This window comes from Chroicocephalus ridibundus, chromosome 6 (genome assembly GCF_963924245.1).
Source record: "Chroicocephalus ridibundus chromosome 6, bChrRid1.1, whole genome shotgun sequence".
In the NCBI taxonomy this organism is placed as follows: Eukaryota; Metazoa; Chordata; class Aves; order Charadriiformes; family Laridae; genus Chroicocephalus; species Chroicocephalus ridibundus.
Genome location: NC_086289.1, coordinates 11435568 through 11450690, shown reverse-complemented (window position 1 = coordinate 11450690; position 15123 = coordinate 11435568). Strand labels below are relative to the sequence as shown.

General features: G+C 54.3%; 1 protein-coding gene across 1 annotated transcript; it reads left to right on the top strand.

Annotated features, from left to right (window-relative positions):
- Window positions 1–10014: 10014 nt before the first annotated feature.
- ADRA2A (adrenoceptor alpha 2A) lies at window positions 10015–13628 on the top strand. The gene has a single exon (XM_063339618.1). It carries the CDS (start codon window positions 10376–10378, stop codon window positions 11708–11710), a length of 1335 nt encoding a protein of 444 aa, XP_063195688.1. The 5' UTR covers window positions 10015–10375; the 3' UTR covers window positions 11711–13628.
- The last annotated feature ends 1495 nt before the right edge of the window (window positions 13629–15123 follow it).

The following is a 15123-nucleotide window of genomic DNA, read 5'->3' as shown; positions in this document are numbered from 1 at the left end:
CAGGTTTTTACTGGCTGACTACTTACCGGATACCTGACTACTTACCGGATAAATGATTTAGCCTGGGATACGTGTCAAGACTCAGATGGGAAGGAATTTTGATTAAATGACAATTCTGTGGCCAATCTTTGCTCCAAACCATTTAGGAATAAGGATGAATATCTTCGTTGTTGAAGTGACACGGAGCGCTTAGCAGTCTGTAAAGAGTTCTGAAATACGTGTAAGGCTTAATAATACTCATCGCTTTTGCTTTAGGAAAATGCACATGCTCCCACAATTAAATTGTCAGTGAAATATTAATGAGAAAATTACGTTCTCATTTCATACAGACATTTCATTCCCCAGAAATGCTAAAAAATTTAGATTTTCTTAATATATTTGTTAAAGTTGCCACAATTGCTTTTTACTGCCCTTATCTCTAGCTCTGCTTAAGGAAAATTGAGATTGGATTGTAGTGAGGAGTCGCTGGTGATCTTGAGTGACTTCAGCTCCAGAGGACTTTGCTGGCCTGGTGAGGTGTCCCGGTGCTCGGAGATGCAGGGAACCCTCGGTAGCACCTGAGCCTGGTTCCTGGCTGCTGGGCGGGGGGTTGATCCCATACACATTAGCTCCTCGACAAAACAGTTTCGAGGGGCTGCCAATTAAAGCCAGTGGAAGTCTGCAATGAGCTGCCTTTCTGAGGATTTTGGGAGATATTTTTAGCCTAGCTGAACTGAAAGGGTGCTGTTAAGTCTGGAGATTTCGGTTGCGCTGTTTTCCTCTCGATGCGTCTGATCGTACTGGGACTATGTCTCCGGTAACGCTTGGATGCTGTACGGCGATTTCCACTTCTTTGCGGTTGTGACGCAGCAAATGGCTTGGCTTCAACAAGTGGAAAGCAGAGTTTGGGGCGGGTTCAGTGCTCCCTGTCCGTCGGGGAGCTCCAGCCTTTCGCACAAGGTTTACTTTCCCTCTCATTCCTCCTGCCCTTGCCATTAACTGGCGCTGACAGGCTGAATAGCAGAATTGTACCTCAAGTGGTCGAGATTTCTTCTTTCCCTCCCCCCAGCCGTGGCTCCTATCGGTTGCTCCCGGAGTGGCAGAGGGCATTAAAGACATCCATCCTTGTGAGGATGAGGACGGCATCCTGTGCTGAGAGTGCTGCCCTGCCCGATCCTTCATCCGAGTGTAAGGACAAAACAGTGGCAGAAGAATTTTGTTGGCATTGCTCTGCGCAGGGTTGAAAATGACTTCTCAGGAAAAAAAAAAAAAAGGAAGAGAGTTCGTTTGTAGCACCAGAGATTAATGCCTGTTGGTATGTGCTTAGTTTTCTGTGAAATTTCAGGGCAAGTCATGGATTATTTTGCTCTTGAATTTTGTACAGCAGGAATTTCCCTTGCTACCTATGATGTCTCCAGGGAAAAGGAAAATCCGAGTTGAAAAAGCACAAGTGGAGATGTAATATACCTCTTCTGTCAGCGTCTAGTATATCAGCCTGCCTTCTCTAAGAGCTTTGTCCTGATTACACATTACCACCCTCGGTGTAGTATTCCCGGGTAGGATAAATGTTTCCTGGGGAGAGAGCTATTCTGTATTGCTGAAAAGCAACTGACGGTGCTGAATAAGCAAATAAATCAAAAGCTGGTGTTTAAACTTAGTTTGAGCCTCTTGGGGCGGGGGGAAAGAAAAAAGTTATACCTTGTGATCTGCATAGGGATAATTGTATTGTAGGCAACGAGGGAATGAGCGCAGTAACGATGATGGATTTCCCTCTGCGGCACATTGCGTGTAGGATCTGCAAACCACGGCGAGGATGGAAACCCTGGCTCCGGAGAGAAGAACCCTCCCTCCTGTGCCCACCGGATGACGAACGTTTCCATCGGCTTTCCGCTCACCTGGCAACCATCGCGCAGGCTGGAAAGGTGTTGGACCAGCCGCCAGCCGGAGTTGAAACGGGGGGCAGCCCCTGGCCCCGCTGCGAGGGCTGTATGCACTGCGTGACAGCTCTCCTCTCCAGGAAGTCCCCCTGCACAGGCAGGTCCCCCTGCTCCTTCCCTCCCTTCACGGAGCAGATCCATGTGCAAACCTTTCTGCCACATCCCAAGTGGGTAGATGGTGGCTGGGGTGGGGGAAGGGGGGAAGGGGCGGAAGCGTCCCCTTCTGCGTGGCCCGATGGCAATGGGGCAGCACAGGGAGAAAGCTCCTCTAGAGAGGTGATGAAGGCAAGCTCTTCCCAGCACCTGGCGGAATCCACAGTGAGGGTTTTTCCTTGAAGGTATTTGTGTCCCTTTCCGACATCCTTCTTCACCCACTGCAGCCCTGGCTAGCGGTTCAGCTGAGGTGAGGAAGGAAAAGCCTCGACTGCTCACCCTGAGGTCTTTTCCTGGGGGCTCAGCTCAGCCCCCGCCTTTAGCTAAGCTGGGTTTGGTCACTGGGAGGCCTGGGTCTGCCCTACCCTGTGCTGCTCTTCTGCAGCTGTCCCTGCTTACTGTCCCCCCCAGGGCTGAGCCAGGTGGTTTTGGGGAGAAGCTGGAGGGCAGGAGGGTGGAGGTGGCCACCGGTGCTTGGGGGGAGAAGCTACAGCAGCCTGTGGGTTACATCTGGGGTGGGGGGACAGCAGGGTCACAGCAGCAGGGGGTGGGCGGAGGGTCCTGGGATGGGAGTCAGCCTGTGCAGAGGAGTCTGTACACGCAGGGCCACGATGCAGGACCGGGGGACTTGCAGGGCGCTGGGTGCTCCCCCGCGTCCTCCTCCGTGTCCCGAGCCCAGGCAGCTGTGGGGGGTCACCGGGAGAAGTTGGTGCAAAGAAAGATCTCCTTCCAGAGCTGGCTGCAGCTCCTGGATGGCTTCTCAGCGTTATTTGCTTTTGCCACTAGGTGGTGAAATAAGTAATAAGGGAAAACAGAGAAAGTCTTGCCGCGTTCCCCCGGCGGCCTCCCTCCCTGTGAAACCACGCTGACGCGCTCTGCTTTCTGGGAACCCGGCAATTTCAGGCAATTATCCCCTGGATCTTTTATACGGCTCAGCCTTCAAGAAACTGCTGCTGCCACCCCGCCTCTTTGATCTTTTTAAGCCTAGTGCTGCCACCCTGGATTCGTGTAGACGGGGCAAGCTGGGTTAAACGCCGACAGCAAACCTGCCCGGTGCAAGTGCGCGTGGAAAGCCGTCTCCTGCTGTAGCAGCTTGCTGTGCTCTGGTTTTTGGAGGGGATGTATGATGCAATCCCCCTTTCCCATGACGAGCTGAACCTGCTGTGAGAACCTTGCCAAGTGCAAATTGAAACCTTCAGTCCCTGCTTGGCTGCTCTCTGTTGTACCCTCTTTTTTTCAGAGCTGTTTTGCTTTGCTGGAGGCTTTGCTCTGCTTGTGCCGAAGGAGCTTGCTGGGGACGTGCAACGAAGCGGAGAGTTACAGCTCACCTGGGGCACTTCTGCCTTCGCAAGAGGGACGGGATGAATATTGCTGACTGCAGCCCCTGGCCCCGAGGTAGCGTCACTGTGTCAGTCTGAGGAGGAGATGGCAAAGAGCGGGGAGGGAAAGGGCAGAGACAGGCGCTCGGGCCGTAGGGAGTGAAACTTGAAGGAGCGAGTTACTTCCCAGCGGAGTAATTGAAAGTTAACCTCTCCCAGCTGGGAAATCAAATGCTTTAAAGTGAGGCAGCCTCAGTTGTGCCTCGCACGTGGGCCGGCTCTGCTGATGAAAGGAGAGCTCTGCTCTCCTGTTGAGCTGCAGGAACTTCATTAGTTTCATTTAGGGAAGGCTACAAGGAAAGTTATCGGCGCCCACCCTTTCTCCTCTCTGAATGCCGCCCTGGGCGCCTCTCCACACGCCCAGGACTACCTGTTCTTCCTCTGAAAAGCTGGTTAGAAAAGCTCTTCCGGCCATTTCTGTACCATTCCTTTGTGGCTGGCTGGAGCGGCTGATGGCTGATGGCATGATGATGCTCCTGGCTCAGTTATCGCTCACTGGGGCATCACTGCAGGGGGGAGCCGGCTGCCTTTACCAGATTAGGCAGCGCCCACCGGAGCAGGGGCGTGTGTGGACAACCTGAGGAGGGAGCAGTGCCAGAGGGTGGGGGGTATCGCCTTCCCTTGCTGTGACCAGGGCTGGGAGGACTTGGCTGTGTTTTCGCTGTGTTTTGGCTATATGGTCCCATATGTTTGGAAAAGCCCTTCGTATTCCGGTAAAGTGTTTTATGGGAGTCAGCGAGTCAGTCCTCTGAGTGAGGGACGGACGGTGAGCGATACAGAAGGTCCCTGTAATATGTTAGGGATGGTCCGTAGCCTGTTGGGTTTGGCTTTTATTGTGTTTCTGCCCTTATTGGCTAATTCCATCTCGTGAGCCGGCAGGACGGGAAGCCTGGGGAGGGATGCGGAGCTGCTCCCCAGCGCTGAGGGATGGCTCCATAGGTTTAGTTCTGGCCACGTTGCAGGATGCAGAGAGGAGGGAGGATTCCCAGCTGGGGAACTGGATAGAGAAAACTGGACTGCGTAAAAAAACACACTCATCTGCGCTTGGCACAGAGGAACACGTGCGTGTATGTACTCGCGGGTGCTAGAGAGAAAATGCACGTTTCTCTCTCCCCTTCTCCCCTAGGCATGAAGTGCCTGAGAGGCAGAAGGCCAGCGACACACCGACAGCCGGGGAGGTTTCTTGTTGTGCATCATTCCTCCTGCAGAGCTGAAACGAGCCTTTAATGTCACAGAGGCCACCGTGACACCAGGCAGAAGCAAAGGAGGGAAAATAATGAATAAATAAGCCAGAGGCTCGTGTGAGTGCAGCCCCTGTGTCTCAGCCTCAACCCCCAACTCTGCCACGCGCTGATCCGTAGTGCGGAAGTGTTTCTCTTGGCTGCTGGTTTAGGGCTGTGCAACCAAACCCGGTAGTTAAAATCCTGCCGAACAGGGCAGGCAACCTGAACGCCAGCTAAGGAGGAAAGGCAAGCACGGCTTTCAAGCTGTTTGCAAAAAAAAAAAAAAAAACCCCAAAAAACAACCACTGGAGGAGCAGGTGGTCACATAGGGATCCACCTTGTGCTGCTGTGAGCCAGCTCTCTGCAGATGGGGGGTGGTGAAGAACTGCCACCGTGGGTAATATTCAGCGTCCCTCCTTCCCTTCCCCTCTGAACATCTGATCCTGCGGCAGCGTCCCTGCTCGCCAGGGGATTAGGTGCGAGCACAGACTGCTATCGCAGCCGTCCGTTTCCCACTGGTTTATTCAAATAACTTGGAAAAGTACATCCAGCAGCTGAGGCCAGACAAACTCTGTTGGAAAAACATGGCTCTGCAGAGGCCGTTGCTACGAGATGTATGAAAAGAGCAAAACCCAAACCCGCGTGCGCAGGGGAAAGGAAGGGCTGTGGGTTTGAACGTGTGCGCAGCAGGAAAAGTGCCTGGGGTCCCGAGGCAGCTGGAGCGGTGGCTGGACCAGCCACACTTCTGATGATTTTTTTTTTTTTTTTTTTAAAAATCAGTTTTTAAAATGAAAGAAGAAAAATAAGAATTATGGTATTTGAAACACCTCCCTGGGAATGGCAGGTGTGCTTGCTGTATTACTTTTTATTACTCTGCAGCGGCACCATGATATACCCAGCAACGCCAGGTTTGCCTGCAGAAGGTCTGTGCCTCTTCCCCTGGTAGCTCCTGCGGTGTTATTCCTCCTGGGGTTAGCACGGCAAAGGGGAAAAGTGATTTTTTTTTGTGTGACTTGGGTGCCTTTCTGCCAGCTTGTCCTAGGCCTGCAGGAAAAGTGGCCAACTCGAAGCTGCCGTGAAGGGCTATTCAGTTGTTAGTCCATGGGGTGTCACAAGCCATGGGATTTCAGTGCGTTACCCCCAGCAGAGCCCAGTTACTAAGGAAAATCTTCCCGAAAACACCCTGCTTTTATTTATTCGAATATACCCAGTAACACGATCAAAATCCACAGCTACAACAAGGGCTTCCTGCCACGGATATGCAAATATTGAGATCGGTGCAAATGAGCAAACCACAGCTCTCCTAACACAACGCAGACTGCCACTGCTGTTTACCGCTGGTCGCAGAGCGCCCACGGCTCCAACCCACGGCCCCCCCCCTCTTTGAGGGCTTGTGTCAAGCCAGCACAGAGCTGCTCTTGAAAGCTTCTGACGAGAAATAATTCCAGCACCTTGTTCTAGGGGTTGCCTTTTCGCGTGGTCCCCCAGGAGCCTGTGCTGACATGCCTTGAGCTCGCCTTAGCGGTGTCCAGCCTCTGTAACCCCGAACCAGCCTGTCCAAAACCCAAGTCTCCATCCTTCGGCAGCTCTCGTTACTTTTTTTTTTTCCCTGCCAGAATCTCACTGCTCTTCTGGAAATAAACAATTCCTGGGGCTGCTTGTTCAAAACACACATTTTGCAGCCTTATTACCATAGCAATTCTTTCCAGAGATTATCTCCCTGTATGTGATTTGCTTCGTGCTGTGAGCAGCTCCGAGACCCCACGAACGTTTCTCAGCTCCCTCTCCTGAGAGGCAGCAGGGGAGGGTGGTCCCGGCTCCACCCTTGCCGCTGGAAGCGATGCTGGAAGCGATGCCGGAGCTGGCGGGTGGAAGAGATGTATAAGCATGGAAGCGGTGTGCCTAATTAATGACCCAAACGCGGCTGTAAAGGTCACCTTGTTTGCAGGGGATGCGCTCAAGGTACACGTGTGAACACAAACTTCGCTGCCGCGCCTCAGAAAGGGCATGGCCGCCCGCCCGGGACGGCGGCTGGCGGAGGGGGAGCTGTCAGAGGAGGATCGATAGCCTTCAGCCTCACTCGTCAGCGCGTACCCAGGCTGTCCCACCTCGCCTGGCGAGCCCGGCTCTTTGCGGGGCTCTGCTGAGAAACCAGGCTGCTTTCCCAGGGAAAGGGCAGGCTCCCGCGGCTCCTCAGAGCGCGATGCCCCTGGAGAACAGGCTGTTTTCTGGGCTGTCTTGCCAGACACTTGTTAACTGAGTTCGAATCGCAGAGTCCCTGAAACTCATATCAATGCTGTCAGCACCGCGCATTCAAAAATTGAGCATCTGTATGCAAATGCCAGGGGATTGATTTAAAAATTTTATTTACTATCTGTTTTTCTCCCCGTGAAGCTTTTCTCTACAGTCTTCCAGGGTCTACAAAATCAAGTTTCTTGCTTAATCCCAGGACTCCGGGAGTTGAGGCTTTATGAGTATTACAAATTACCATAAAGCATGGCATAGACTCGTAAAGACGGCCGTCCTGTGGGACAGGGTGCGCCATGGGTTGTCGTATGAGATCTTAAGGGTCCTTGCCAGCCCCAGCAGTTTCCGACCACTTTTTCATCTCAAGAATTGGGCAGAGCCACAAGATGGCCTGCAGAGAAAACAAAGGGGAGACTTGGCATTACCGAGTCACTCTGCAGACAGCCCTGAGTGCTGCTGGTGTCAATAAAATCACAGAGATGTCACTCGCACAATGATGGTGGTGGTGGGAGGAAAAGTGCCTTTGATGAGGCAGGTTTTCTCCTCTCCGAGAGGAATACAATGCCATCCCAGCTGTCCCCCGCTTGCAGAGCATTCTCTTTCCAGTGGTTTCTGGAACATACCCTTTTCTTCAGGCTTTTGGCCTCCTGTGTCCCCCCTCACGCTCTTTGTCCCAGCAAAGAGCCCTGATCAAAGCTCTGCTTTTCCGACGCGGTGGCTCAGGAGCGATGTTGTTGGCTGGGTTTAGCTTCAGGTGGACTGAGGGTGTCCAGCCACAAAAGAGGACAGAAAAACAAGGCAGCTGGTCATGTTTTGTTATTTAAATCTGCTCTCTGCCTGTGTCGGGGAACGCAGCTCAGCTTTGCAGAGAGCATGGGGTCATGCAGGGTGTTTCCAGAAAGGCACCAGCCCAGGTCTGGAGCAAAGCCATCTCAGACAGTCCCTGGTGGCCTTAGTGCAGGTGGACTGTTATGTCTGGGGTCAAACTGGTCAGAGAAGGGGTTATCCATGTCAGGCAGGGCATGGCCTGCACCCTCTCTCTCTCTGGGTCCTTCCATCCAAGCAGTGACCAAGCAGGTCTCTGCCAGGGGGGATCTCAAGCCCCTGCAGATCCCACATCTGAGGGAGAGGAAGATCCACTGCTGGGCAGAGCTACGTGTCCTCCTGCAGAGCACACAAGTCACGGGCAACGAGCAGAAGGAAGGAGATGCTCACAAAGTCCAGCATCTCCTTGACCTCCCGCCTGGCCTTGCCATGGATTTAGGTGAGTCCCTTCATCCTTTGTGTCTCCACTTGCCCCTTGCAATGAATCTGTGGTTATACATTGCATTTACACTCAGGCAGAGACGTTTTGTGTGTGCACGTTGGTCATCTGGGTTCAGTTTACAGGTTTTAAGTCACTCCCTGAAGCCTGCCCTTTTCCGAGGCAAACCGGCACAGTGGGTCCCGCACTCCCTTGCTCAAACAGTGAGATTCCCCCTCGTTTTCCCCTCGCTCTGCCCCGTGCCAGCTGTGGAGGCTGTGTTCTCCTGCTCCCAGACCCCGTCTCTACCACTCCTGCTCCCCCTCTCCCGGGCGTCATTGCTCCTGGGCCTGGCTTATAACACGGTGTGTGGCGCAGGGACAAAGATGACAGGGCTTCCTCCATCTCGCAGAGGAAAATAACGTTCATTGGCCCAAGGGTTCGGCACGGCGATTAATTGAGAGCTGCCTGAATCTGGAGCCCCAAGTGAGCATCGTTAGAGCCTTCTGAAAATGAGGGAGAAGAGACTGTGAAGGAGAGGATGAGGGCTGGAGCCCGTATGCCATACGGGTGAGTAATCCGTACATGCTGAGAGCTGACGGCTTTGGGGGCCGGGTGGGCTACCAGGTACGTCACTATTGCTCTTTTGCTGTTAAAAAGGTCCCGTGTTGCTGTTGCAGCCGTGCAGGTGGGTGACGCCAGCCCCTGTGCTGCTGGGGGAGCCCCTGGGGATGCTCCCCAGGGATGGGGCAGGCTGTGGGGGCAGCTCCCCACCCGGGCCTGCTGCCCACCTCCCTCCCTCCTGCCGATGGGGCTGGAGAGAGACAGTGGGGAGCACGGGGGAGGCAACCAGGAGGGCCCGGGAGGAAATCTGCTGTGGGTCTGGTGCTGTGGGGTGGGTGCGGGGCAGGGGGGCCCGTGCAGCCGGGGCTGAGCCAGCCTGGGGGGCGGAATGACAGTAGGGGGGGCTGCCCCCATCCCTGGGTGCTGTGCCCCCATCCCTGGGTGCTCTGCCCCATCCTTCCCTTCGGGGAAGCTGTTCGCCCCCCGGCCAGGAGCGTTTCCCTGCGGAGCAGGATGCCGGGGCTCCTCCTGACGCCCCTCGGGGGGCTGCCCAGCCCGGCGGTGGGGGGAAGGCTGGGGCTCGGCCCCGGGTGGGCCGGCGGTGGGTGCAGTTCGGCCCCGTGGCCAGCAGGTGCCACTGCCCCCCCGCGCTGCCCGGGGCCGCCGCCGCCCGACACGGCGGCAGCGCGGAGCGGGCAGGGTTTTGCCCGCGGGGCTCCCCCCCGGCGGGGCCGGGAGCCCAGCTCCTCCCCAGCCCGGGTGACACCGGGGGGTGATGGGGGAAGCGCTGCCCCCGGGGGGTCCCAGCACCCGGAGCGGTGCCGCACCGCCGCGGCAGAGCCCCCCCGACGCCTCCCCACGCACACGCGGGACGGGGCGGGCAGCTTCCACCCCGGCGGCGGCAGGAGCAGCCCCCGGCCGCACCTTCGAGGGGGTGCCCGGAGTCCCACGGGCTGCGCGGTGGTCAGACCCCTCCCCACGCGCGCCCACCCCCACGAACACGCACCCGCTCCCCGCTGCCTCTGCCCCAGCTTCCCCCCGGTGCGCATCCCCCCCCGACCCCCGGGTACCACCCGCCGGCCTCCGCTCCTCCATCCGGGCGGGATGAAGCCGCTCCCGCCGCGGGCTGGGCGTGGGGCCGGGCGGGGCGAGGCGGTGGGGCTGGGGGGGGGTGTGCGTGTGTAAGGGCTGAGGTGCGGGTGGGCGTGAGCACCCGAGTGTGCGGGGGGTGTGCAGGGGGGGCGGCCGGGGCGGAGCTGGGGGGCCGAAGGGCTGGGCGGGGGGTGTGCGGGGTGCGCGGTTGTGTGTGTGTGTGTGTGTGGTGTGTGTGTGTGTGTGCGCGCTCCCCACGTGGGGCTGACGCGGCAGCCCCGGCCTGATGCGGGGCTATAAAGCGGCTCGGCGGCGAGCGAGGCAGAGCAGCAGCAGCCGCCGCCGCCGGCTGCAGCCCCGGCCCCACTCCGCGCCTCTCCGCGCTCCGCTGAGCGGCTCCCGGCCGGCAGCCCCCCAGCATGAGCCGCGGCCGCCCGCAGCCCCCCGGCGGCCGCCGAGCAGCCCCGCCCCGGCCGGCGGCGCAGTAGGAGCGCGGAGCCCCGCGGAGCCGGGTGGGGCAGGGGGCGAAGGGCGGGGGTGTCCACGCAAGCGGGGTTGATGTTTAACCTGGAGCGCCCGTTCACGGAGAGGGGCCACTTCTTCTCCTCCATGGAGTACCAGCGGCAGCTGGAGGAGGAGGAGGGCTACCCGCCTCCCGGCACCAACGGGACCTTCAACGACAGCGGGGCCGGGCCGGGCTGGGGTACGCCGTACCCCCTGCACACCACCATCACCCTCATCAGCCTGGCGGGCTTGCTCATGCTCTTCACCGTCTTCGGCAACGTCCTGGTCATCATCGCTGTCTTCACCAGCCGGGCGCTGAAGGCCCCCCAGAATCTCTTCCTGGTCTCCTTAGCCTCGGCCGACATCCTGGTGGCCACGCTGGTCATCCCTTTCTCCCTGGCAAATGAAGTGATGGGGTACTGGTACTTCGGCAAAGTCTGGTGTGAGATCTACCTGGCCTTGGATGTGCTGTTCTGCACCTCCTCCATCGTGCACTTGTGTGCCATCAGCTTGGACCGTTACTGGTCTATCACACAAGCCATCGAGTACAACCTCAAGCGTACCCCACGCCGCATCAAGTGCATCATCTTCATTGTCTGGGTCATCTCGGCTGTCATCTCCTTCCCGCCACTCATCTCCATTGAGAAGAAGAGTGGGGAGCAGGCTGACCAGGGGGTGGCAGCGTGCAAGATCAACGATGAGAAGTGGTACATCATCTCTTCTAGCATCGGCTCTTTCTTTGCCCCCTGCCTCATCATGATCCTTGTCTACATGCGCATCTACCAGATAGCCAAGAGGCGAACCAGGGTACCGCCAAACAAGCGGGCAGAGCGCCCCGAGAAGAGGCAGAATGGCTTGGCCGACAAGGAGGACCTGCCAGCCACAGCCCAGCTCAATGGGGAGAAGGCAGCAGGAGGTGGCGGCGGGCAGGAGGGAGAGGTCAACGGCATAGACATGGAGGAGACCTCTTCCTCTGAGCACCAGGAGAACAACAAGTGTAAGAAGACAGAGAGACCGTCGAGGGGAAAGACCAAGACTAAACTGAGCCAGATTAAACCTGGGGACAGTTTGCCCAGGAAGGCAGAGGAGGAGAGGAACACCAAAGGGTCCCGGTGGAGGGGCAGGCAGAACCGGGAGAAGCGCTTCACCTTTGTGCTGGCGGTGGTGATCGGGGTCTTTGTCATCTGCTGGTTCCCCTTCTTCTTCACCTACACGCTGATGGCCGTCTGCAAGAGCTGCTCTGTGCCCGACACCCTCTTCAAGTTCTTCTTCTGGTTTGGTTACTGCAATAGCTCCTTGAACCCCGTCATCTATACCATTTTCAACCACGACTTCAGACGGGCCTTCAAAAGGATCCTCTGCAGGATAGAGAGGAAAAGGATTGTTTGAAGGACCCTTTGCCATAGGCAGGACTACTTCAAGACTTTGTAAGAGAATAAGGCATGGCTCTCTTGGGCTGTGCTTGCATGGGATGGTTTCCTTCAGCTCGTGAACAGGAAGCCTTTAAAACCCGAGATGAGCCTATGGAAACGCCGAGCAGCAGCAGCGAGGAGCAGCAGGCAAGTGGAAGTCTGAGACGTGGCATTTGGCTTTCCAGGGGAGGATGGCTTTTGACTTGGTTTGTTTTGCTAGTTTTTTTTTTTTCTTTTGCCAGAATCTCAGTGGATATTTCCATGACTGCTCACTTTGACTCTTTAAAGAAAAGCGACATGCAGATGAACAGCAAAGAGGGAGTATGCCACCCCAGAGGTTGTTGGCTTTTTTATTGTATCTTTTTTTTTTTCTCCTGTTGTATGTGTAATTAATTTTAACCCCCTTGTAAAATACAGTATTGTATCCCTGAACCTGAATGTCTTAATTTTTGTAAGGCAAGCAGCTTTGAAACTGTGAATGCTTTAATTATCTTTGACACGTTGAAAGTCCCTCTATTCCCACCCCTCAAAACCCACTTCACTCAAAACCGCTGAACAACTAGAGCCATTCCCCCTACCTGACAGTTTGATAATATTACCAAAATTGCCAATATCCCGTCGGGGGGTTTTTTTTTGGCTATAAAGCTTAGTATCACAGAACTCACCAGACTGGCTATTTCTCTTCTGTTTTAATTTCTATGTTGCCTGTGATACAACGCAGCTGAGGTGGTAACTGCCCCCTCGCTACTCGTTAAAGCAGACCCTGACGGAGCGGTGGCTTTGCTGTGCAGGCAGGGACGTCCCGGGCGATGGAGTGACAGGCAATATCCCGTGCAACCCGAGGCTTGGGACCCGGCCAAGCTTCCCGACGAGTTAATCTGGGTTGATGTTATACCCCGCCGCAGCACCCAAACGTGTTTGATGCGAACTCGCTTGCCCCGCCTCCGACTGTAAATAGATAACATTTCAAAGCAAACAGCAGAGTTCCATACGTCACGTTATCTCATTTCTGTTGGATTTGTGATGGTTTAACTCCTGCGGGATTTCCCGCAGAGGAGGAGGGGGTTTGAGCGCAGGGGCTGTTCCACCTGTCTGCATTAAGCGTGAAGAGTTCAGTTTTTATTCTGCCAGTCTCATTTTTCCTAGGAAATGGGAAAGCATCCCTCTTTCAGTCTTATACAGGGCAAAACTCCGAAATGGGAAACTTAACTGACAGTTTTTCCAGTATTTTATAGTGTAATTAAGCTTTTTTTTTTTTAAAAAAAAGAAAAAAGAAACGTGTAAATATTGTGAGATTGGAGCAGGAGAGAGAGTTAGTACTGCTTTTACACTCCTTTCCTGGAATGTCTTTCAGCTCTTTCTGCTAAAAAAAAAATAAATAATACAAAAATGGACAGAACAAATCTAACGTCCTTGTGCCATGAAGAAATTTCTGGACAATATTAAAAGGAAAAACTTTTGATCCATCACAATAAATGAGTCTGTGAGCCTTTTAATGTTATGAAAATAGCTTTACTGACAAGTCATAGAAATTCTTTGGAGAAAGCAAAGTTTGTGTAAGTCTCATGTATAAGATGAATTTGCCTGTTTTGGAGTTGTATGGTGCACAGGAAGCAACTTTAAAGAAAATACCTTTTTACTTTTGGGAAGTGTTTTGTTGATTTTGCTCTCTCTTTTGACTTTGTAATTAACTCCAAGGGTCCCCAGATGCATCTTGGGACCTGGAGAGCAATGTTTACATTCACTTGCATTTTCAGAATTGAATCCTCAAGAGGTGAGGAAACCAAATAAACTGTGCTTTACTGTAAAAAAAAAACACAAAACAAAAACAACACACAACAAACAGACCACGAGCAGAAGTTGCTATAATGGATGATTATTTTTATTAAATAAAAGAGCGTTTACAGATCAAGTGTGAAAACCCTCTGGATAATCTGTTAGCTGTTTTATTTTATCTTTTTTCCAGCTGTTCCCCGATCCTCTGGCAGCTTTGGTCTTGACATTTTTTAAAGAGCACACTGGGAAAAGCACTCGTGTTTTGTCAAAGGCGTTGTTACCTCAGGTAGGGAACAATGGATCCCTTCATTGTGCGGTGGCATAATAACAAATGAGTCCTTGATACTTCTTGGGGTTTTGTTTTTTTGTTTTCAGGTTTTTTTTTTTTTGTTTTTTTTTTTTTTGTATTGCCCTCTTTCATGCCACAGTAAGAGCATTCACATGTTTCTTAAACAAAGCTCAGGGTTTCAGGGTGTGATTTGCTCCCTGGAAATGCAGCCTGGCACTATTGCTGGGGACGCCTGGCTGGTGCAGCATTTACAGCTATTGAGTTGAGAAGGTTTTTAATAATTAGGTTGCAGATGGGATTAATAAATGATTAGGCTGGAAGGCAGTATTGCTTGATATATTCAGGAGTATCCATCCGAGTGCGGCTTTGTTTCCAGCCCCCGAGAGCCAGCTTACGCCACCGCTGCCGAGACCCTCCCTGCAGGAGAGTGATGGGGGATCGTTCTCCCACCAAACGAAGCCCTCATGCCATGTGGCTACCTGCCTCCCTGAGGACGCTGGGGGCTGCTCGCCATCATCTTCAGCTGGATTCCTTCTTTGCCAGGTAGCTCCAAAGGCAAGGGGGACACAAGGCGCCAATCTCATGAGTGCTTTATTGTGTGCTTTGTTTTGCCCAGGAGCACACGTAACCATTTGGGAGCTCTGACTCCTGGTCTTCCCGCTGTTGGGGTGCCTGGAGTCACCCTGCTTCCCTGCTCCGCTGCTTCTTTGGTGAGAAAATGAGTGACGAGAGTCCAGTGCTGGAGCTGCTGGTCTCACGGTCCTGCTCTGCCACTGCCACCAAGGTTGCAGTTGGAGGTGCTTGGAAAGCTGGGAGGTGACCAGGGATGGCTGTCCCCTGGTCTCAGCTGGCCCTGTTGGCCTTGGAGGGTTTTACCTCGTGGGATGGAAGGTAATCTAGCAGTAATCGGTTGTGCTTGCCCCATCCCTCTGGCCAAACCTCTGGTACAGACAGTAGAGTATTTTGGTGGGTTTGGGGCTGGGGGACTGGGGCTTTGGTGGGCTTTCAGTTGGTGAAGCTTTGCACAGCTGAAATGTCTGATTGCTCCCAATTTCCCATCAAAAGTAAAAGCAAGGTGCTAAGAACTGAAATTATGTCGCCAGGGTTATGTCCTTCCTGAAACCTCATGTCATCACGGTTCAGCCCAGTCAAATAAAATACTCAAGGGGCTGTTTTACGGGGGGGCAGTGAGTCCCTGCATCTGACAGGGCAGAGCTGCCTGCCCGTCCTGGTGGCCAGTGTCTGAACTTCCACCGCCTGCTGCCTTTGCCACCTTCCGACTCAGGCTTTTATTTCATTTTCCCCGAGTTGTGGGTCATTTTGGT

Excerpts from the sequence above, each read along its gene's own strand:
- ADRA2A (XM_063339618.1), top strand. The coding sequence starts at position 10,376 with ATGTTTAACCTGGAGCGCCCGTTCACGGAGAGGGGCCACTTCTTCTCC.